This window comes from Cervus elaphus, chromosome 11, assembly GCF_910594005.1.
Source record: "Cervus elaphus chromosome 11, mCerEla1.1, whole genome shotgun sequence".
Classification (NCBI taxonomy): Eukaryota; Metazoa; Chordata; class Mammalia; order Artiodactyla; family Cervidae; genus Cervus; species Cervus elaphus.
Genome location: NC_057825.1, coordinates 4,369,784 through 4,394,727, shown reverse-complemented (window position 1 = coordinate 4,394,727; position 24,944 = coordinate 4,369,784). Strand labels below are relative to the sequence as shown.

The following is a 24,944-nucleotide window of genomic DNA, read 5'->3' as shown; positions in this document are numbered from 1 at the left end:
CCCCGCCGTCCTCTCTCCTGGTCACTCCATCAGGGAGCCTCTTCCATCGCCGGTGTACATGTGTCCCATCCGCCCAACCCCCCTCCCCCACCACCGGCGCGCCCCCTCGCCCCTCCCGGGAGCAGGCGGGCCGACCCCCTTGCGGCGGCGCTCTCCCCCTTCCCGCTCCAGCTGTACACCGTGCCCTCGCCCCGCAGCCCTGACGCGGAGGAGAAGGGGAGTGCGGAGCCCCCTGCCCCGCGCCAGGGCCGCGGCAGAGCTGTACATACCGTGTGCAAAGTGTATATGAAGTTATTTATTCGTGACCCATCAGCCCGTGACTGTGTCTGTGAATCAGTGAGTCTGTGGCCTGTGCCCACCCACCGCCCGCCGTCCCAGGCGGGGCAGGCCGAGGCCAGGGGACTTGCCCACCCACACCCCAACCCCCGCTTCCAGCCTCCGTCTGGGGGACAGCCAGACCCCTCGGGTTCTCTCTTTTTTTAAATGTCGAAAATAAACTTCTTACAAATGACCAGGCGCTTGTCCCCGCGCTCCGTTGGTCGGTCCGCGCTCGGCCCTCCCCTATTCCTCCTAAAGATTCCTTTTCCGCTTCTGGGACTCAGGCTCTTTTCACCCTCAGTAAGGAAGCACTGTGACTCGCCTCCCTCTCCTCCTGGGAGCTGCGGCAGGGGGCCAGGCGTGCCCCCTCCCGGGCCTCAGTCTTCCCATCTCTATAGTGAGGTGAGCGCGCGGCTTCCCCACCTGCTCCTGCCTCTCCATCTGGTTCCGCGCTGCTCAGCCGGTCCCGGGGGCCGGGATGGGGTCAGCGCCCAGGCTGGCTCGGCTGCGGGCCGGGCTGTGCCCTGGCTGAGCCGACTCATCTGGCCGCAACAAGGGTGCCGGCAGCTGGTGACCAGCAGGCCGGGCGCAGGGGCCGACAGATGGGCTCCGAGGCTGCTTCCCCCGTGGGCCCCTCCGCCCTGCGCCCAGCCGCGCGCATCAGAGGCGGCGAAGCAGCTCCCGGCCCCTGCCCCGGGTAGGACCTGACAAGCCCTCGCTGGGGAACCCCCGACTCCCCCATCTTCTCATTGCCCCTTCACCCCACGACCATGTTGGGGACACCACCCAGAGGGAAGCCGACTCCCGTGTCTGCCCCGGGGCCCCAGCCTCTGACTCCAGGTCTCTGGGCAAGGATTTCAGTCTCCAGCCAGACTCCAGACTTCACTTTCCTGTTCAAAGGGCCAAGGTCACCTCCTGGGGACCCACTGCTCTCAGGGGAGGTGGGCTCAGGTGGTCCCCTCCCACACACCACCTGCAGCTCAGATTCCCAGGAGGCGCCTGGAGCTGGGAAGTTTGGGGGCCCAGCAAGCCCAGGCCCTCCCGTTTTGTGGCGGGACTGCTCTGGGAGAGGACTGCCTGGTGGAGGAGGGGTGGGGTTCGGATTCCACTCTTGACTCCCCTCCGCTGGCCTCCGCTGTTTCCTGCCGCCTCCCCGCCAGCACCCTCTCGCCACCCCTCTTCTCTCCTAGGGTGCTGAGGGTATTATTCTAATTTTGCCAAATGCACAGCAGCTAATTAAGTCAAGAAGCCCCTCGGCTTTCGAGTTCTTTTGCATGTGAATGGGGGTTGGTAAATCCTCAGCTCTGGCTGGGGGCGGGGGGGGGGAGGTTGGGCAGCGAGGGGGGACTGTCCCCAACTCAGGGTTAATGAAGTGGGAAAGAAGTCTCTCACAGCCTCCTGCAAACAAACCCCCCCCCACCCCCATGCAACACACCCTGCCCAAATCCTACATGGATTGACTTAAACCCAGGGGATAAGTGCTTTAAATTAATCTCATTGAATAAGAATGAGACCAAACAAAAGTCTTTAAAATCATATTAAAAACCTATCAAAGGACAACTTGCACGGGTGTGCTTTTCATTTTGTGCAAGGTAAGGAGACAGACTGGAGCAACCACCCTTACATTTACACAGCGGCCGTGTAAACCACAGACACATTCCCAACTATGTAATTGTCCTTGTACCTCCGAGCTGATTTCATATCTTACACTAATGAAGAACAAGGCTCCCCGACAAGTTTATAATTACAGTATTTTAAATTGTCCTGCACTTCCCATCTGTAATAATAACTTTACAACCTCCGCAGTGAGGTGGGCTTCGGTTTTCATCCATTTAGAAGGCTAAATCGGTTTCTCTGTTCCCAACCCTGGGGGCTGGGTGAACTCTCCCTTAAGATAGAAAAAAAAAAAAAAAAAAGAATGAATGTGTGAGCCCCCCAGCAGGCAAGACAATAGGAGAGGCACTGAGAAAGCAGCATCTCAGCGCCTCCCCTGACCCACTCCCACCCTCCCTTATAAACCTAGACTCCAAGGGGGCAGGGGCAACAGTTGAAAAGAAGTTGAGATTCCCCTAGCAGTCTTGTTGCGAGGCTTCTGAGCCTGTTTGAGAAGTCGAGCTGATTTTAAGGGGTGCCCGGCCGCCTCCACGCTGAAAGGCTTTGCTCTGAACTCCTCCTCTGGTGGAGCAGATTAAGAGATAAGGCGTCGTGGTCATGCAGGCAATTTAACAAGACCAGTGGAGCGCCCTTTGCAAGGAGGGCAACTTCTCCAGTGGAAAAAAAAGAAGCCTTAAATTTCTGTCTCCTGGAAGTGAAGGTTAGATTCTAATGGCTTCCGCTGACTTTCCATCGAAGGGCTCAAGTGCTAAATACCAAGGGTGCTAGCAGTTTGGATACACCTGCCTTAAGGGGCTCTCATCAACTCCTCTCTCTTCCCTAAATCTCGCCTCCCTTCACCACAGGGGGGAGAAAAAAATCAAAGGAATCCACTGGGCTTTGTCAGAATGTCCTTTGCTGAGTCGGTAGGCTCTGCTTCTCTGAAAAGTGGAAAATGCTGCTTGCATTGCATCAGCACGGCCTTCCTTAATCACTCACCGAGGGCTCTCTGCCCTTCGGTGCGTGAGAATGGGGGGCCCTGTGAAGAAGTGCAGCCCATAAGGGTTGCAAACATGAAGATGTCTGGGATTCAAAAAGAGCATTTTACAAGCCCATGAGGGAAAAAAGCTTTAGGCTGCAACATTCCATGAAATGTCCAGATTCTCTGACTTCTAAATATGGGGATCAGGTTTATGAGACAGAGAAAGAGGTAAGTTTGGGAAATTAGAAAAAGAGGCAGGATTAGAAATACACACAAAATTAGGATATGTACAGTGGAATTAGGCTAAAGCTTTTCCTAATTGATGCCTGTAATGTATAATGTGTCAAGAGCCATAATAAGAGAGAAAGAGATTTATTTTAAGGTTATTTAAATTTAGATAATATTAACCCTAAATCTGCTAAATCCATGTTTCTTTATTAACTGGGGGTAATACATTGATTCTACTTAGAAACAGGCCCGGACAGCATCCATGGCAAGAAACCTTCACTTAAGTCTCAGCACATGAAGAGAAAGTTTCAGTCTCAGAATTAGTTACTTAAATGCTTTGCAGGGTCCTGGCACTTCTGCCCGCTCCCAGGAACGCAGAACTCTGCAGATTCCTCCTTTCATGGAATGAGTACTTGGGGGGGGGGGGGGGGGAGGCGGGGAAAGCAGGGTTTCTCTTTGATCATTCCAGATCACTGGAATTAATCCTCTCTCACACAGCTGGGTTTTGTTGACAAAGTTTGATCCCGCCTTTTCTCGTCCCAATCTTGTGGACCCTCACATACGGAAATAAAAAGTAGGTGGCAGATTTACCCAGTCAGTACCGCGTGTGCTGCAGGTGTATTTATTTATCATCATTGTTACAGATTAATTCCGATGTGACAGCCAAGTCTGAGGTCACATTTTCCCTGCACTGGTGGGCCAGGGCTTATGAAACTCACCCTCACCTTCAGGACACGTCCCTTCTGGTGTGATATCCACCCATGTTCACCTTACGCCTGAGGGATAGAGGCCAGGAAGCCTCTCCGCTCCCCACGGCCCCCGCAGACTGCTTTTGCCTGGGTAACTCTCACCGTCCTCGTAGGGTCCTTGAGCTCACGTGGCTCTGGAGGGGCTACTGAAGGGGGGCCTCCACACTCGTGCTAGTAACTTCAGAGGCTGGGGAGCTGAGAACGAGAGGAGAGGTGGAGAGAAGAGAACACTGCCCGGGGACAGGGAGGGGCCAGGAGGCTCTGCCTCCCCTCTCCCGTGGGCCACTCTGGAGTCACCCCGCGTCCAAGTCTTACATTTATTGGGAAATCAATACGCCCCGGGGGGTTCTCTTTCAGACCTCCCAGAAAACACAAAGGGGGAGGGGCAGCTGTGGCCTGGGCCACAATACAGACCCCGAGCCTTTCTGGAACTCAAGATGGGAGAAAACGCTCAGGACATTGGTGCCTTTTGACTTCAAAGGCAAACTAGAAAAAGGCAACAGTAAATCAATTAGCCCCAAGAAAGTACGTTTTCCCCTTGACAAGGACAGAGCATCACAGGTGAGTGCATGTGCGGGAACTGAGACCCCGGAGGCATTTGTGACCCACACCAAACGCTCATTTGGTCCTTTTTAATAAAGCATTTGTATACATCAAGAAAACGATCTGATAGTCTTTTCTCTTTACCAATTCCAGTTTTTAAAATCCGGTTTTACAAAATTCAGGCTAACATATGTGTAGAGGGTAGCTTAAAGTGAAAGGTGAAACTTCTTCAGAACGGCATCACCAGGCAGGATCCCCTCCCGGTGGGTGCCGCAGGACGTCAGGATTTACATTAAGTGATTAAGTGCTCATGTGATCTACGGGCAGTGATGGAATACATCTGAGAGGGGTCTTACACAAGGCAGGTTAATCAGATAATCCACCCCTTGCTGACCCCCGCCCCCGCAGGGACGGGGGGCTGCAGGGGGTGGCGGTGGCACCCTCAGGTCTCACGGGGCTCCAGGGTCCACCCTGAGGCCCCGTCATGTGCAGGCAGAGGTTAACATACTTTCTGGGACATCTCCCTGTCCCTCCGGGAGGCCTGGGGGCGGTGGGGGGGTGGTTTTAATCTGTTCCCTCGGCAGAGGCTGGGCCCGGGTTTCGGGCGGTGCCGCGGGGCTGGCTGGCCGGGCCCGAGCGCGTGTTCTGCTTCCTGACCTTGGCGCTGCCGGTCTCCATCCCGCTGGCGTATTCGGAACGCAAGATTTCAGCAAGGCGCTGCTTACTCTGGGTCTTCTTCCTCTGAAGGTCAGGCCTGAGGAACAGTGACAGTGGTGGGGGAGGGGGGGAGGAAAGGAAACTTTATTATTATTTTTTTTCCTTCTCCATTTGGGAAGAGGCGGATGGCAGCTGGTTCCAAGAGTGCGGAACTGACATTTTTGTATTAACAGAAGTACAATCCCTTCAATAGCGCTTGTTTTGATATTCTATGCACCGCAAGATTAGATACGCTGCTGACAGATTTTCATAACGGTGGCAAAATATCACGGCATTTTTAAAAGTGAGGCTTTGTTCTGTGTTGTTTTCAAGGAAAGAAAAGAATGAAACACACACATACTCTGATGGCAAATGAGGTGTATGATACAGCAGTTTGCCAAAGGATGGGGGGAAACCCACCCTGAAACTCACAACACTGCACGCCGGTGCCTGGGAGTGGCTCCTGGGAGCCCCCTGCCCTTGGCTGCCTCCTGGGGACCCGCCTGGGAGGCCGGCGGGGGCTGGGGTGTCTGCCACCGACACCTCCTCCCTGACTGCAGAGCCTCTGGTAATAAAAATCATTTCTGACCCTAAAAGCCCCGCACCCAGGTGTGCCCGGGCAGACGGCGGCGCGGCGTCTGCACTGGGGATGGACCCAACCCGCACGGAAGGTGCCGAAGCCTGAAAATCAATGTCAGATGGTGAATCCTAGTAACTGGTTTCAAAAGGCAGCCGCTTCATCATTTATTTGATCAGAAGATCAGAGGGGGAAATTTGTAGAAGTTCAAACGTACACAGAAAAAATGATTATGAAGACTGAAGAGTAAAATAATGCTTCTTAAGACAGGATTTTATCCAAAACAACAGGGTCATCACCAGAGGATCCGTCTCGCTGTGCCCGCAATGCCTTCAACCCTGAGGTGGCAACGGCTTGGGCTCTTACGGAAGGCAGACGCTACCCTCTGCTATCTGCATCGACAGCATTCCCTCTGCTGTAAAATCAGAGGATACATCAGACTGAGAAGAAGTAAAACAAAACTCCTTCAAAGCCCAGGAAGTAACGACGAGACTAATGCTGTGCCGGCAACGTGATTAGGAAGTCTGTAACCAGGTCACACTCACACTGCGGGGGGCGGGGTACACGCGACGGTGGGGCTAACCCATGTCAGTCACACAGTGGTTTCCACTGTCACCAGCAGGGAGGCACGCAAAGCCAACCCGTGCTGGGAAGCAGACTCGAGGCCGGGGATAACAGTGCCCTATGGTTAAGGGCAGGCGTCTGCGGTAACACGGCTGTGTGTCAGTGCGGGACAGCCTGGCGGGGAGCTCAGAGATGGCGGGGGGAGGACTGTCACTCCACAAGGCAGGCTCGATCACCGTCTCAGCTACAGACGAGGAAACCAAGACCGGAGGAGGGGAAGCAGCCGCCCCAAGACCACCCACCTCCCAAGAGCATGAGCCAGAGGCAAACACGGGCCGTGGACTCAAGCCTGAGCTCTTCCCACCAGAAGCCGGTCCAGGGTGGAACCACCGGGCGGGCAGGAGGGCCCAGCGGGGTCAGGGATGACAAACCACCACGTTTGACATGGAGGAGGCCTTCGCGTCTCACAGGAATGTTTCAGTGGGGCGATGCGGGCAGAGGCTGGACGACAGAGGGAGCCGTGAGGGGAGAGCTGCAGCGTGAAGGGGGGACCGGGGCTGGAACGCTGCTCTGTCACTCACTAGCTGAATGACGCTGATGGGGGACTCGGGCTTCCGCATCTGAAAAATGGGGACGATCCTTGAAATGTAGTTCACAGGCTTTGTAAACATGAAAGAGAATAAGACATGGAGTGCTGGCTGGTGGCTGGCACGTGAGCTGCAGACAACCACAGTTAAAACCAGGGCAGCTGAAATCCAGAGAGGCCAAGTGACTCCCGCCAGGCTACTCCGGAGCTGGGACTGACTCTCGGGCCTTGACATCGGCGCTGCGCTCACCCTTTCAGACGGGCAGCGGCTCTAACCTCCCGGGCCCTGGTGGAGGTTCGTCCATGCTCGGGGCTCATGTGCGGGTGGCACTGAGCGGGAGATCAGCCTGCAGCTGAATGCACCCAGCGTGTTCCAAACGGAATGCTGCCAGTTCCCAGGCGTGCAGTTTATTTTCAGTCGGGTGACATGACAGACAGACTGGAAAGGTTCTGACAAGAAGGAATGCCTTTTCTCCCCTTCTTATTTAAAGCCAGGTATTCACATCGTGTATAATTTTAAATGTAACAACCCGAGTTTCAAAATATGCAAAAGTTCAGTCAAAATATCCTCCCAGCAGCCTAAGCGCTACCGCTCCGATGTGGACTCATGCCACTGCTACGGCGACATAAATAACCGGCATCTGACTGGGCACTGATGCACCAACTGCCAACAGCGTGGGCGCAGAGCAGGACCGCGGCCTGCGGCCAGCCCGGCGCGCGGCAGCTGCCTGTGCTCGGGCCGCTGGGCTCAGACCCGGCGTCAAAGGGCACGGCGAGGCGGGTGGTGTACCAGTGTGCGCGCACACACACACGCGCGCGCGTGCGATGTACCAGTGGGCACACACACACACGTGCGATGTACCAGTGTGCACACATACACACATACATGTGATGTACCAGTGTACACACACATACACGCATGCGATGTACCAGTGTGTACACACACACACACATGTGATGTACCAGTGGGTACACACACGCACGTGCGATGTACCAGTGTGTACACACACACACGCGTGCGTGCAATGTACCAGTGTGCACACACACACGCGTGCGTGCAATGTATCAGTGGGTACACACACACGCGTGCGATGTACCAGTGTGCACACACACACACACGCACGTGCAATGTACCAGTGTGCACACACACACGCATGCGTGCGATGTACCAGTGGGTACACACACGCGCGTGCAATGTACCAGTGGGTACACACACGCACACACGTGCGATGTACCAGTGTGCACACACACACATGCGATGTACCAGTGTACACACACACACATACGTGCGATGTACCAGTGGGTACACACACACATATGCATGTGATGTACCAGTGTGTATACACACATGCGTGCGATGTACCAGTGGGTGTACACACACATGTGCGATGTACCAGTGTGCACACACACACATGCGATGTACCAGTGTACACACACACACACACGTGCGATGTACCAGTGGGTACACACACACATATGCATGTGATGTACCAGTGTGTATACACACATGCGTGCGATGTACCAGTGGGTGTACACACACATGTGCGATGTACCAGTGTGCACACACACACATGCATGCGATGTACCAGTGGGTACACACACACACATACATGTGATGTACCAGTGTACATACACACACACACACACACACGTGTGCGATGTACCAGTGGGTACACACACACACATGCATGTGATGTACCAGTGTGTACACACACACGCATGCGATGTACCAGTGGGTACACACACACACATGCATGTGATGTACCAGTGTATACACACACACAGTGTGATGCAAAACTGTACACGTACATGCACGTGCAATGTACCAGTGTATACACACACACACACAGAATGTGATGCATAACTGTATACACACACACGTGTGATGTACCAGTGTACACACACACGCGTGCGATGTACCAGTGTATACACACACACACACAGAATGTGATGCATAACTGTATACACACACCGCCCCCCGGGCCCCCCCTCAGTCTGCCTCCAAGTCATGGGAGATTGGTCCTTCCTGGCTGACAAACTCAGCCAGGCCTGGGCTGGGAAGGTGACCTCTGAGGGGTGGCTCCTGCCCTTGATCCAGGCCTGGGGCTGTGGAGGGTGACCTCTGGTGGGTGGGCTGTGCCTTGATGAGGAACATTTCTCAGGATCTCCGAATCTACCCTGACTGAGGCAGAGAATGCTGGCAGAAAGCTGGATGTGCTAGTCTTGAGGTTATGTTCTCAACACTTCCTAAGTATTTTACGATTTTACTCTAATCGCTATTCTTCCGACTTGAGACCCAAACTCCAACTCTTGAGAGACGGTCCAGAGAGCAAACAGGGGGTCCTGCCTTCCAGGCCGGGACCTCTTCTGCAGGAGGAAGGGCCTCGGAGTCGGCCCTGTACAGGTTCCCCCTGCTGACACCCTGACGGGACCCTCCTTTCACTCAGCCAGCTCGCCGCCTGCTTTTCCTTTGTTCTGGGGCCCAGCGCCCAAACGGACGAAGTACAGATGGGAAGATGAAACGACGGGTGCATGGGGCCTCGGCTCCTTCTCCTGCCAAGCTGCAGTTCTCCCAGAAAATTGCCAACTTTCTTGCCCTCCTTGCCCTCCAAATACCCAAGCCCCTCTCAAGTGGGCGTCCTGAGCATCCACCGGAGTAATCCCGTAGTTACCAAGCAACAGATCAGTTTATCTAACCACAGGGAACTCCCTTGTAGTGAAGGCTGGATAACCCCCCCTCGGTTACCAGGCTGGATTACCCAGCAGGACAGGCAGATGCCACTTCCACTGCCAATGAGGTGAAATCGCAGCCTAATTAGGAAATCAATACGCCTGGGAGGATGACCACTGAAAAAGACAGCTCTCAGGACCTTCTCCCAACGTCACCAATAAATTCAGAGACAACCATCCTAGGTAAAGTCAGTCTAACACATGGCATGCTTTTGCAGGACAGAACTGTAAATTGTATCAGAGGATAACAGATGCATTTTTATGTATTGTCTAGCCTCTCAATATTTTACATTTTACAGCTTTAGGATCATGCTTAGAAAAGTCTTCCTCATTCCAGCTTTTTAAAAATATTCAAGTATACTGTCTTTCTTGAAAGGAGATCAAACTAGTCAATCCCAAAGATCAACCCTGAATATTCATTGGAAGGACTGATGCTGAAGCTCCAATACTTTGGCCACCTGATGCGAAGAGCCGACTCATTGGAAAAAACCCTGATGCTGGGAAAGACTGAAGGCAAAAGGAGAAGGGGACGACAGAGGATGAGATGGTTGGATGGCATCACTGACTCAACGGACACAAGTTTGAACAAACTTCGGGAGTTGGTGACAGACAGGGAAGCCTGGCGTGCTGCAGTCCATGGGGTCTTAAAGAGTCAGACACAATTTACCAACTGAACAACAACAATTTTCTTTGAGCCTGCTACTGCTTTAATTCTATCTAGATTTTGTTTTGGTTTATGGTAGGATGTGGCAAATTCAACCTTTTCTTCACAAGAATTATCCAGTTTCCCAGTCACTGAACAAGAATTCTTTCCCCCATGGTCTTGAAATCTACCTCTAGAACATTCCTTCAGACGTTCAGAACACTTTTTGCTGGTCATATTTAGAGAGTACATGATAATGGTGATGGTGATGATGACAAGGTGGCCAGTTAATAGGTCCACCAAACATATTAACATACAAGCGAATAAGAACTATCGGGGTGTTCAGCAAATTTAAATATGAAAGCAAGTCAAATCATAGCCACTGAAAAGAAGGCTTGAGGCCGCCTCCAGGTTTGCACCCTCCCGCCTGGCCCCGGCCCTTGCAGATGAATAAAGGCCCCGAATCTGAGGGGGGTTAGGTGGCTCTTGGGTGACAGTGAGAGTGGCTGATAACTCCAGGTAGAAGGTGACATGCCGTCCTCCATGTGCAACAAAGTCATTTAGGTACAGAACCCACTAGTGTGGATGGGAAGGTCAACCCACTGAAGGGACACACGCTGTCAGATCTCTGACAGCCATGGAAGAGGAAGGAAGCGCATCAGGGCTCCTTAACCCCGGCTGCTGTTTCGGCAGAGACAAGCACTGGTGGGCAGCCTGTCTTGAGGATGCCTTCTCTGCGGTATCTTAGAATCAAACCAACTCGAGCGTCTGTAAAACTCCTAGGGCCCCAGAAGACACTGCATTCCGGGGAGCCCTGTTAGAGCGGTACATGCTATCCCAGCAAAGAGCATGAGTGTCTCGTGGACGCAGAGATGGAGGAAAGGTGGGTCTCGGCCTCACCTGAGGACCAGCCCCCGTGAGGAGCCGGGGCGGGCGGGCGTCAGGCCGTGTAGGTCCCAGGTGACCAGCAGGGAGATGTCGGCCTGCCCTGCTGCCTGGAGAGGTGCCGTGCTGGAAGGGGGGAGAGACAAAGCCCAGAGACGGCCGGGGTCTGAGAGCCCTGAGTGAGAACCCCAGAAATGTGTGGAGCTTTGGGGCTACCTGAGTGCCAGAAACTCTCCATGGGTCCCAACAGGATGCAGGCCGAGGACTCTGATGGTCCTGCTGGAGCCCAGCGTGCCCTCCCCTGACAACCCTCTAGAGTCGGCGGCTTCCTCTAGGCTGAGATGTCTTACACGTCAGGAAGGGCCTCCACAGGGTGGGGCAGGGGTTACATGAAGGGAAAACAAAGAGCGCTTTATAAAGTCTAATTATCTGTGAAACTGTCAAGAAGGAGACACACAGGCTGGACATGGAAATGATGACGTTTTTGGAACTGGTGTGACTGCATCCTGTGAATACAGACTGAGACGGATGAGCTAGGGGCAGGATTCCGGCGCCAGTCCCTCTGGGCCTGTCCTGCTCAACACTATTATCAGTGACTTGCATGACATTACGAGGCGTGTGTATCACACCTGCAGACAAGAAGCCAGCAGGGACAGCTAACACAACGGGCGGCAGGACACCCATGACACCCCAGCAGGCCAGAAGGATGGGCTTGCTGAAAGGTGACCCTGGACTGGGGCCACTGGAGGGCTTGCTGGTGGGTCAGAGAAGGAGGGTGGTCTGGATCGTCACACCTGCACACAGGCAGGGGCTCAGCTGCCAGGAGTTTCCGCCGGAACTGCGGGCTCACCTGCCGCCAAGGATGGGAGAAGCTCCAGTGTGAGGCCAGGAGGCCTGGGTGTGCGTCACCACCCTGCCCCGCACTGGGGAGGGCCAGTCCCTGAGGACACGGAGGGCCAGAGGAGGAGACCCATGGCTCTACGTGAGTCCGGCTGGGGCTGAGTGCCACATGGGCGGCAGCCGTGACCCCTGCTGCCACCACTGGCTGTGGTGGCATGCGTAACCGCCCTCCTCTCTGGGCTGGCCGGTCTCTACTGCACGTTTAGGCAGGTGGATGAGCCAGATTTTGAAAAGAACCTGGGTGGAGAGAAAAGCCACCCAGATGCCGGGCTGGGCGTGGGGCAGCTGGAGGCGCTGGGGCAGTGCAGTCTGGGCCCGGCCGCCAGGGCAGAGCCACCTCGGGTGGGGGGAGGATCCAGCACCATCCTGAAGAGGTCGTGGAACCTACTCTCTGAGTTTGGCCAAGGTACCTAGTTCTCCCAGCGCCAGTCTGCTCATTTTCAAAGGATGAAACGAACTAACAAATCAAAGTGAGTATCAGAGAACCTATCGTGAAGGCACTCAGAAAATGTTAACTATTATTATTATCAGCAGCAAGAAGAAAGGAGATGAGGGGCGTCACCAGATACCTGACGCGCTGTCAAGTGGACCCAGGGCGGCTTTGATCCATAACACCACCCTGTACTGTTGTTTGTAAATCACGCACATTCGGCATTTCAATCCTAGAGACTAAAGGGTAGAAGATGAAAACGGTCACTTTGGGCTTATTTCAGGAGCCCCAACTAGTGAGCAGGGCCCGCCCTGGAGGCTGTGAGCACCCTACCTCCACCAGGAGCTAGAAAACACAGGCCTTACAGAAGACCAAGGAGCTCTGTGATCGGCGGCATGGGGCTCGGGCGGGCGGGAGCGTTCAGGAGGCGTCTGTGAAGCTTGCACTTTCTGTTCACAGGCTCAGAGAGAAGCGGGCAGGGGAAGGAACAACATTCACTGGACAACGACTCCAAGCCCAGCCAGGTGCCGCGTGTCCGCCACCTCTCCCCACACTCCACACGACCTGATGAACCAAGCCCCGGCCCCTTCCCCCTGCACCCTCTGCCTAGAGTGGGAAGGAAACGAGAGAAAAAGTTGGACCCACATCTTGCCCGCAGCTGTCTCTTCTCAAAGATCTGTCTCAGGAGCAGAAAGCTTCTCCAACCCACTCCAGGAGGGTTTGCTGCTCTGCTGGCTTCAAATCAAATCCTTCCACATAGGCAAAAAAAATCTCCTGCTCTAAGTCTGCTTCTCCTGTTACACAGAGAATTATCTGTTCACAAGGAAAAAAAAACACCCTTCACAGAATCCATCTACCTGTTACTCAGCCCAATACCGACTCCAGAAGCCAGAAGCTTCTTGAGGGTGCACGCAAGGCAGCAAAGCACCAGGCGGGCTCTGGGATTGCCCAGAGTCGGGGCCACGTGCCTGGGCACCTCACTTCCTCACCAGCTAGTTACTGGGGACACAGCCTGGAGCGGGGGCCTGGTGACGTCTCTGAGACCATGCACACAGACTCCACACAGCCAAGGGCACACACGTGCCCTTGGGAGAAATGCTGCTGCCACCAGCCAAGAACAGAAAACTCACAGGCAAAGAGCCACACACCACACCCCAGGATGTTGGTTCTCAAACCACGTCCCCCTCCTGGGCTGTTCAGTGGCTAAGACATCCCTCTACACTTCAGACTGCTGCCGGAAACTCAGGACCACAATGCAGAGCACCTCTGAAAAAGACCTGGAGGTGTTTCGTGTGGGTCCTAACCAGACGGAAAGGCTCTGGGTCATAAAACCAGAGAGGACATAGAGGGTTGGAGACGTGAAGGAGCCCGAGGAACGTGGGGACAGGCGAGAGGAGGGGAGTGGTCGCCTTCAGGGGAACGGAAGCTGTGTGAGCAGCACATGGAGAACCGGGGAACCGGCGTGCTCCCTCCTGACTCATCCATCGGTCTGAACTAAGGGAGCTTCCAGCCGGGACAAGGCGACGGAGGGCTCGTCTGGCATCTGCTGATGCGTGCTGGGCCGGCCACATCTGATTCCTGCGCCAGGAAGGCGCCAACAGTGAATGCGACCCTCCCAGCAGCCTCCCGGGAGAGGCGGGCTGGGCTCCTGCTCTCTGCTGTCAGTCCAGACTGCTCGCCTGCAAGTGCGCCCTTGGTTCCTGCTGTCTGCAGGTGACCCAGGTGTGGAGGAAGTGCAGGGTCACTGGGAAATCCCACTAATCGCCTCATTAGCCGGGTGGGGACGAGGGGGCGTGTGCTCCACGAGGAGGCAGAGAGCTGGTAATTGCACGGTGTCAGGTAGGAAAAACCAGGGGTAGAAGCAAGGGCCAGATGCAAAGGGGCGCATGTGCAGGGCTGTCATCACGTGGAGCTTGGTTGTGGTGGAGGGCAGGGAGTGGCCGACAGCTGCACCAGGGTGCTGTGAGCAGGAGGGCCAGCTCTCTGCAGAGCCCTGCCTGCAGGGCTCAGCCTGCCAGGGCTGCCCGTGAACATGACCGGGGACTCAGTAAACACATCATCCCCGAGCGATCACGGAGAACCCGGGTTCTCCTCCCAGAAGAGACCCAGCCACTGACCACAGCACTGGTCCTGCCCCGTGTCCCGGTCTGGATGTTTCTTCTTCATACAAATGTCCCAGAGAGACAATCCAGTGAAGGCTTCAAGGCTGCCCTTGACACAGAGGCCAGGAGAATATACTCTTGTCTACACCCTGTGTAGACAACCTACCTACCCAGGTTCTACGTGAAAATTCTCTTTTAATCCTTGTTGTTGAGTCACTAAGTTGTGCCTGATTCTGCATCCCCATGGACTGCAGCACACCAGGCTTCCCTGTCCTTTACCATCTCCCAGAGTTTGCTCAAATTCAGGTTCACTGACTTGATGATGCTATCTATCATCTCATCCTCTGCCGCCCTCTTTTCCTTCTGCCCTCAATCTTTCCCAGCCTCAGGGCCTTTTCCAGTGAGTCAGGTCTTGGCATCAGGTGGCCAAAACACTAAAACTTCAGCTTCAGCATCAATCCTTCCAATGAATAATCAGGGTTGATTTCCTTTAGGATTGACTAATTTGATCTCCTTGCTATCCAAAGGACTCTCAACTCTCCTCTAGCACCACAATTTGAAAGCATCTATTCTTTGGCACTCAGCCTTCTTTATGGTCCAACTCTCACACCCATACATGACCACTGGATTGGAAAAATCATAGCTTTGACTATACGAACCTTTGTCGGCAAAGTAATGTCTCTACTTTTTGATACACTGTCTATGTTTGTGATAGCTGTCCTTCAAGAAGCAAGTATCTTTTAATTTCATGGCTGCAGTCACTGTCCACAGTGATTCTGGAGCCCAAGAAGATAAAATCTTAATCCTAACTCATCTTCAAACCACAAGTTCATGCGACAAAACTCCTTACTGCCCTCCTGTGTTGAGGACACCCCATCACCTGCTCTGAGAACACACTCTTCCAGGTCCCCAGGGGCTGACGTGGTCTAGATGTTCCAGGTTTGACAGTCAAGTTCAGGGACACTTCCATCTCATTCTTTAGGATTCCAGACTTCCTTCAGGCTAAGGTCCAGCAAACTGACCCTCCACGGGGCATCTGCTCTGGTCTTGTCCAGGCTGGTGGAGGCCCCCATTGCAAACCCACTCGTCTCCACATTCTGCAGGTCAGTCCCCATGCCTCCTCCACTGTGACATCGGGCAAACAGGGCCAGAGGCTTGGTTCTTCTCGGGACTGCTTCATGCCATGAGGAAAGTGACTGCATGCTTGTTCTCTCAGGACGGACTAGCCAAGGAGTGGTCAGGGCTCCAAAAAGCAGGATTTGCTGTTTGCTGGGCTCATGAAACAATTAAGAGGCATCGGCCTGGCTCCCATGCAACAATTCCTCTTTTCTCTTCCCTTTGTGTCTTCCTCTCAGGATGACGGCAGGCTCTGAGGTTCCAGTCATCTATTCGAAAATACTTCCCGAGCGCCTACAATGTGCCAGGTCAGTGCTGGGGCTGCGATGAGGAAAACCAGACAGAGCTTCCACCCTGAGCTACATGGAGGCAGAGGAGGAGCAGACTCGACCCATACACGCAGACACCACACACGGCAGATGGCTGTGGCCACAGCAGTGTGTTGAGGGGTGGTGAGGTGTCCGCCCAGGCAGGAGGGCCAGAGAAGGCTTCCCTGCAGGAGGAATGAAGGCCCGAAGACAAAGAGGAGAGGGGAGAGGCCCAGGCCCGCAGCACACTGGGCAAAGGCCCAAGAGGAACACGAGGGAGCATGGGTGTCAGCCGGGCTGCGGGAAGCGAGGGTGTGTTCTCATCACTAGAGTAAGGAGACCTCACTGAAAGACCGGAAGCAGTGAGGGCCTGACGGGTGAGGGGAGCGCCGGTCAGCAGGGAGCAGAGTGGCTGCAGAAGACTCAGCAGCGGACAGCTCCAGAAGTGCAGTTGTGGGGACTCATGAGGCCGGGGCTGGGGAGCTAAAGGAAGACACTGATCACTGCCAGGAGGCCAGAGGGGCCAGGAGACTGGTCGGTATGGCAGGACACTGCCCTGAGACTGGGGGCGTAGAGATACCCCGTGCGTCCAGGTGGGGCTTGGTCCAGCCTCTGCGCTCATGTCTGGCTGATCTGTCTTCTGACAGAATGACGACTGGCATGAAAGGGAGAGAAATCTCACAGTGGGCAAGATTCCAGGATTGCCTTCAGCTAATTAAGTGATATTAGGGAGGTTGTAAATGCCACATAAAAACTGGCAGGCAGGCTGCTCCTAACGAGGAGAATATTGCTTTGCAGGGAGATGCAGCTGCAGTGTCTTCATGTTTGTCTTGGAGGCACCAGCTCGTGTGTTCAAGGTGCTTCCTGATAAGCAAAGTTCAAGGTGCTAAAAGGTTGGCAGTGAATGGCACGTTCATGCTCTCTGTTCCAGGGACACTTAAGTGTCATGAAGGCCGGCAGGAAGAGCCAGTGCTCCTGTCCTGGTCAGCATATCCACAAGTGCTCCCGAGCCCAGTCCCAGACACAGCGTCGAGGCTTTGTACTCATCACTGGTTGATCCCCAGAAATGGTAAGCAATCCAACCATGATGCCCGTGTGGGCAAAACCCAGACTCTTCATCACTGCATGACACGACCAGCATTTAAGGAACAAGAGGAGGGCAGGGAGATAGCTGACGGGGGCAAGGTGGATTCTTTACCATCTGAGCCCCAAGAACTTCTCATACCAGAGTACATTCAACATGGTAATTCTTGCAGGTTATTAACAATTATTAAACAAGTGAGAATCATAGAGAAGAACAGAGCAAAGGCCTTTAAAGATGAAAAATGGGAGCAAACTCTCACTCAAAAAGATGCATGGACCCTAATGTTCACAGCAGCACTATCCACAATAGCCAAGACATGGGAGCAGCCTGAGTGTCCGCTGACGGGGGAAGGGGTGAGGACGATGCGGCACACCACAGTGGGGGGCTACGCTGACGGAGGAAGGGGTGAAGACGATGCGGCGCACCACAGTGGGGGGCTACGCTGACGGAGGAAGGGGTGAAGACGATGCGGCACATCACAGTGGAGGATTACTCAGCCACAAAAAGAACGAGATAATGTCACTTGTGGCAACAAGGATGGATCTAGATCTAGAGATGACCATACTAAATGAAGTAAGTCTGACAAAGACAAAATATCATGATACTACTTATATGTGGAATCTAAAGAGATACAAATGAACTTACTTACAAAATAGAAACAGACTCCCAGATGTAGAAGACAAAATTACAAAATTATGGTTACCGAAGGGGAAAGGTGGGGAGGGATAACTTAGGAGTTTGGGATAAACAGATAACACTACTCTATATAAAACACACACACAAAGGAGAGGGTGGGACAAACTGAGAAAGTAGCATTGAAATTTATACCATTTTTACCATGTATAAAATAGAGGGGAAGTTTAGCCTTGGAGTACAAAATGAAGCAGGGCAAAGGCAAACAGAGTTTTCCCATGAGAACCCACCGGTCATAGCAAACACCCTCTTCTAACAACACAAGAGATGACTCTACACATGGACATCACCACATGGTCAATACTGAAATCAGACTGATTATATTCTTTACAACTGAAGATGGCAAAGCTCTACACAGTCAGCAAAAACAAGACCTGCAACTGACTGTGGCTCAGATCATGAGTTCCTTATTGCAAAATTCAGGCTTAAATTGAAAAGAGTAGGGAAAATCACGAGACCATTTAGATATGACCTAAATCAAATTCGTATGATTATATGCTGAAAGTTGCTCAGTTGTGTCCAACTCTTTGTGACCCCATGCAATCCATGGAATTCTGCAGGCCAGAATACTGGAGTGGGTAGCCTTTACCTTCTCAAGGGGATCTTCCCAACCCAGGGATCAAACCCAGGGCTTCCGTACTGTGGGCAAATTCTTTACCAGCCGAACCACAAGCAAAGTGTATGACTATACAATGGAGGTGACAAATAGATTCAAGGGATTAGATCTGGTAAGACAGAGTGCCTGAAGAATTATGGATGGTGGTCTGCAATACTGTACAGAAGGCAGTGACCAAAACCATCCCAAAGAAATTCAAGACGGCAAAATGACTGTCTGAGGAGGCCTTACAAATAGCTGAGAAAAGAAGAGAAGCGACAGGCAAAGGAGAAAGGGAAGCTACCCAACTCAATGCAGAGTTCCAGAGAATAGCAAGGAGAGATAAGAAAGCCTTCTTAAGTGAACAATGCAAAAAAAAAAATAGAGGAAAACAACAGAATGGGAAAGACTATAGAGATTTCCTCAAGAAAACTGGAGATACCAAAGGGACATTTCATGCAAATAAGTGAACAATAAAGGGCAGAAACGGTATGAACCTAACAGAAGCAGGTGAGATTAAGAAGAGGTGGTAATAATACACAGAAGAACTATACAAAAAAGATCTTAATGACCCAGATAACCACAATGATGTGATCACTCACCTAGAGCCAGACATCCTGGGAGTGTGAAGTCAAGTGGGCCTTAGGAAGCATTACTATGAACAAAGCTAATGGAAGTGATAGAAATCCAGCTGAGCTATTTCACCTCCTAAAAGATGAGGCTATTAAAGTGCTGCACTCAATATGTCAGCAAATTTGGAAAACTCAGCAGTGGCCACAGGACTGGAAAAGGTCGGTTTTCATTCCAATTTCAAAAAAAGGCAATGCCAAAGAATGTTCAAACTACAGTACAATCGCACTCATTCCACATGCTAGCAAGGTAATGCTCAAAATCCTTCAAGCTAGGCTTTAACAGTATGTGAACCAAGAACTTCCAGATGTACAAGCTGACTTTAGAAAAGGCAGAGGAACCAGAGATCAACTTTCCAACATCCACTGAGTTATAGAAAAACCAAGAGAATTCCAGAAAAATATCTACTTCTGCTTCATTGACTACATTAAAGCCTTTGACTATGCTGATCACAACAAACTGTAGAAAATTCTTAAGAGAGGGGAATACCAGACCACCTTACCTGTTTCCTGAAGAACCTGTATGGAGGTCAAGAAGCAGCAGTCAGAACTGGACATGGAACAACAGACTGGTTCAAAATTGGGAAAGGAGTATGTCAAGGCTGTATAGTGTCACCCTACTTATTTAACTTATACGCAGAGTACATCATGCAAAATGCTGGGCTGGATGAAGCACAAGCTGGAATTAAGATTGCCAGGAGAAATATCAACAACCTCAGATATGCAGATACCACCCTAAAGGCAGAAAGTGAAGAGAAACTAAAGCACCTCTTGAAAGAGGAGAGTGAAAAAGCTGGCTTAAAACTCAACATTCAAAAAGCTAAGATCATGGTATCTGGTTCCATCACTTCTTGGCAAATAGATGGGAAAAAGTGGCAACAGTGACAGACTTTATTTTCTTGGGCTCCAAAGTCACTGTGGACAGTAACTGCAGCCACGAGATTTAAGACACTGAAGGAAAGGTTTGCACATCTCTGATTTGGATTTTAGTGATAAAGCATTTCACAGATGAGAAAAGTCTGGCAGTATGACTCCGCCCCCAAGGATGTTTCCTCACTTTAGCAAGCACACTCAACGTAGAACTTTGGAAGTAACAGAGGTGGAGGACATGCTGTGTGGTGCTAGGGACGGTGACTGGGAGGTGAGGGCAGGACAGAGGGGACCACCCCACGCCCCCTTCCACTGTGGATCCCAGCCTGCCAGGCCCTGAGTGAACACCCAGATCCAGTGAGTACTAAGGTGTCAGAGAGCCCTTAGATTGTTCACCTGTTTGATCAAATCAGTACTACCAGGTAACACTTAGCTGGGCTGGTATGAGAAAATTTATTGAAAGATGTATCTAAGCAACATCAGAAAGACCCAGATGGTAGAAGCCAGGGGGTGGGGCCAGTCTCAGGTAGCTACAAACTAGACTGGGAAAAAGTCTTGATAAAATTACAATTAGAGCATATAATGCGGTTTAAGACGAGTGGACGCACCCTTCCACACTGCCACTCTAACAGTAAGCCCTTCCTTAAGGCTCAGAGTTTCCACGTCCCTGAACCACTGTTCATGGAGTGTCAAACAGATGAGGGAACTGTCTGCTCATTGGTGCTGGATAGGTTCTCCTCACACGCTGACTGCCTAGAGAGGCAGACAGACACCCTGGTGAACAACGCAACTCTGCCCTCCCAGAGCGGATAGTGCTGCCTTCTGGGAAGATGGAGACTTTGGAAGGTGTGTTTCCTTTCAGGAATTGCTGAATTTACCTGGCTTTAAAATAAGAACCACATTTCATGAGAGGAAAATGCCGTTTTTGTGCTAGATGTTGCTAAGGGGCCACGCAGTATTTCACCAGAGCACTGACTCCCTGTGTCCATGCTATGTAGGTGTCTGGGGCGGGGCTGTTCTGACAGGCTTGTGTGTTGGCCTCAGAAGAGTTCTGTGTGCAGGGGGAAGGCACTTACTGTCCCTTTCAGAATGGAGGACTGAAGGAGGAGACAGAGATACACCTGCTGAGAAGATCTCATTTGGGGACACTAGCTCGGTCTTTCCTTTTTCTGAAATAAAGGCATGCAGAGGAGACAGAAGTCCCCTTGTCACTGCACAGAAATGCCTGGTCATCATCTCGCCTAACCTGCCCTGGCCTCACCTGCTAACACCTGGGTGAACTCTGGGTGGGGATGGCAGGTGAGACAGGATTGTGCTTATGGTCTCATAAATTTGGTTTGCAGATTATCAGAGGTTTATGCTTGACGTAATTCTTCGAGGAAGTAAACACCATAAAATGGATTGCAGAATAGTTTGGAGAATTTAGTTATTATTTTATCCACCCATACAAAACCCAGGGAAGCTGTTCTTTTTCTCGACAGATGGATTTCAGAGAAGACGCCTCAGCTTGGAACGATTACTGTGGCCGTGGCGTAACTCTCCACACTCGTGCGGGGTTTAATGGACTTTTCTTTCCCGCTCTCAAAGAGCAGCAACTGGCACTGGCTGCGCGCGGCCCGAGGTGTGGGGAATCTGTCAGGTCTCTCTGCCGCCGCCCCGGCCACAATGACACGGTCCATGTGCAGATCAGCTGTCCAGCCATTCTTCCTCCAGGAGCGACGAGATCCCCCCAGTGAGAAAAAGTACCTTTTACGGTATCCTTGAGGGGAGGGGTGGGAGGGTGCACGGGGTGCGGGGAGAAAGGCCTTTGGGAAAAGTGGCTGTGACACAGCGGTGACACGGCAGGATCAGAGCGGCATTGTCCCGGGCGGAGTAATCCTGTGACACAGTGCTGTCACTCAGCCCCGGGCTCCCCGGCGCGCCAGCCAGACATCAAAGGCTGCCCCATACCATCTTACATGCTCTTTATCGGCCAATCAGCCCATTCTTCCCTACATAAAGCCCTGTGAAATCCCCTGCTCGCAGGGGGACACTCGTCCTGGTGCCCATCTGCCAGCGCGGGTCAGCGGAGGCGGGAGGCGGCGGCCGGCGCTCTCCCTGGTGGCTTCGCAAGGTGAGGACAATGCTGGCGCCGAGCCCCCGGCTCCCGCCCTGTGCTCCCCGGGTGAGGGCCGGCGCCCCTGGCAGAGGGGCTGCGGCTGACACTCGCGGAGGTACCTCAGCCGCCAACAATGAGCTGCTGGGGTCACACTGATCTGCAGGAAGGGGAAGACACAATACAAGTTTCTTACCAGTCATGACCTGGCAGCTCGATTCCTACCTCTTCAAGTGTCAGCATTTTAGAGACGGTGACACGACAGTCAGGCTTCCAGACCACTAGGCAGTCAGTCACTCCAGATCTGACTGTGAGCCTCAGGGTTTTGTCACGTTCTTGAGAATCAGTTACCATGTACAGACATCAGCTACCCCAAACCCAAGGGCAGGAACCTAACTCTGGTGCACGGCACCCCAAATCTGGATGGAGCTGGGGCACCCTTTCCCTCTGGGAGGACCTGGCTCCAGCAGAGGGGTCTCTGGCTGCAGCCCTGCCCAGGACAGGAGGTGTGTGGCAGCAGGCAATGGTCTGCACCTCGAAACTGCCTGGAAGAAACCAGAGCTGGACATGTTTCAGTCTCCTCCAGGCATCAGAGAAGGGTGTGCGGAGAAACGCCCACCTCGCAGAAGTGCTGGAGTGTGGTCCTGTATGACAGGGGTCGGTGTAAGAGAAAAGACTAAGCATCTTAAAAATTCCAAAATGGGAACTAAAATCAGGTAACCTTTTATCCACCATGAAGAGCCTCGGGAGGGCCAAGCCCCTGGACAGCTCCCGCTGGGTGCTCTGGAATCCTGACTCACCTGGCCTCCAGCTCTCTGCCCTATGGTGTTTCATCTCGGTGGCCCTTCACGCTTCAAAAGGCAATGTGACACGCATCACAGAACTCTGACTCTTGTGAAGTGGCTAAAAGCACAAATTTCCTCTTCCCTCTTAGAGCTGAGGAAAACAAGGCTCTGAGATATTAAGCAAAGATACAGTCTGAGGCTCACAGGCTCACAGCAGAACTGGAGCTGGAGCTGAAGGCCAAGTCCCTTGACTCCAAGACCAATGGCTTCCTCCCTCTGTTGTTTCACAGCAGAGAAACCAGGCCCCAGTGAGGCTGGTCATGTGATCAGCACTTTTGGTGAATGTGCAAGACAGACATGGTGCGGGAACAGGTAAAGTGTGGTGCTGCCCACAGGTGCTCGGCGGCAGGGCAAGCATGTACTGGCATTTGTAACTAACGTGCAAAAAGAAGGATACACACTGGAAGATAACTGTCCAGAGCACTCGTGGGTTCTCTGAGCCCTTGCCACCCACACATCACACAAGTAGTAACCATGATCCACCCAAACTCCCTGTAAAAGCAGTTCTCGGCATCTAAGATACTCTAGCTTCCACACAGCTTGGGGTTGGTACCGAGAGAACACCCCGTCTCTAAGGAGAGAAAGAAGAGCTCTCACAACTGCATTTCATTGAGGGGAATCATCTCAGGGCTTCCTGAAATTGTGAAGATGGCCTCAGAGCCCAGCGTCCAACTGCTGGGCAACCCTCCTCACACAGCCTCTCCTCCCACCAGGGTCCCTGGGCAGTTGCTAAGATGTTTTTTTTGGGGGGAGGGGGGCGGTAGGGGGAGGAGGGAGAAGATGCCAGTGCAGCCTCTCCACGGGAGGTTGTGTGTTGGCACCACAGAGAGCAGCACACAGTGCTGGGAGCCCCCAGAGGCCTCAACAGAGCTTCACTGAACACCCCACAGTCTTCCAGGGGGGACCACTGCCCGCAGCACATCCGGAGCGCCAACCCTAGCAAGGTGTGAGTTACTCTACCCATGGGCACTGAAGATAGTCCAACGAATTTGTCTTGCAGGTCCAATGATCCCTACCACTCAGGACCCAACAGGAGACATCACCGACTTCCTGCAGATGCTTTAAAAGCATTCAGATTAGGCATTTCCCCAGGTGTTCCAAGCACTCAACGTGCCGAGAGAATCGCGAAAGCCCAAGCTGGCAGACTCTACCCTGAGCATACAGCAGCCCACCACACCGCCGCCCACCTGAACAGAGCCCTCGACGCCCACCTGACCCTCAGCCTCGTGTCCACCTTACCTTTTCAGGTTTGCTTTCTTCTTCTTCACGGCTGAGGCACAAAGATTTTTAGGGGCATCTCTTAGCCCAAAGCTCTTAGCCATGTGCCCGAGGTGGAGCAGTCGGATGTGGAAGATATGCTTCAGCTCCCGGGGGTAGGTGGCGTAGGCCCGGATGAAGGACTGCAGGGCTGGAAGACAGTGGGAGGCGCGGGGCAGGTCAGGACAGGTCTCTGCTGCCCCAGTCTAAGGCCTGTCCTGTGCAGTTCACCCTGCCAGGCAATGACGGACACACAACCAGGACAGCATGACAGATATGAACAACCTAAATCTACACTCATGTGTTTTTGTTTTTTTTTAATTCCTAAAAATAAAAAAATCAGTCTACTGGCCACAGTGAATAAACCCAACATAACTTCACTTGAATAAACCTGATACTATCTCAGATTTTACTGTGTAGCTTATAATGAGCCTAGAAGGCAGGGTCCTGTTTCCTTCCTCATTATAGACTTGGGGCTAGCACAGTACCTCGCAGATAGCATGTTTTTTTTTTTTTTGGCTGTACCACATGACATGTGGAATCTCAGTGCCCCCACCAAGAATCAAACCCATGCCCCTTGCATTGGAAGCATGGAGTCTTAACCACTGGACTTCTGGGGAAGTCCCACAGTAGGTTTTTGTTGTGCAAGTGAATGACCAAGAGAATGAGTGAAGAAACTAAGACAGGATCAATGCATACCATTTTCTTATGAAAAATGAAGTCATTAGATCTTTACATTGAGAACACTTCTTCCTATTACATTTTAGTTTTTGAATAGTTAACACAGACAAATGTTATAAAATCCAAAAGGTCCACAAGGCTTTATCGCGATTGTGCGTCAAGTTCATTATTCCTTCACGTTATTATTATTACTATCATAAACCCTGCCTCCACCAGAAGCCCCACCTCCAGCTTCCCAGCCATAG

The 24,944-nt window shown here is 52.5% G+C and overlaps 1 protein-coding gene across 1 annotated transcript in view; it reads right to left on the bottom strand.

Annotated features, from left to right (window-relative positions):
• Nucleotides 1-4,487: 4,487 nt before the first annotated feature.
• DDX31 (DEAD-box helicase 31) overlaps nt 4,488-24,944 on the bottom strand; it is a 74,558-nt gene continuing 54,101 nt past the window's right edge. Inside the window, exons 19-20 of the mRNA XM_043916525.1 lie at nt 24,001-24,169; nt 4,488-5,167 (exon numbers count right to left, since the gene is read on the bottom strand). Coding sequence (XP_043772460.1) covers nt 4,978-5,167; nt 24,001-24,169 — 359 coding nt within the window. The 3' untranslated portion in view covers nt 4,488-4,977. The remainder of the gene's footprint in view (nt 5,168-24,000; nt 24,170-24,944) is intronic.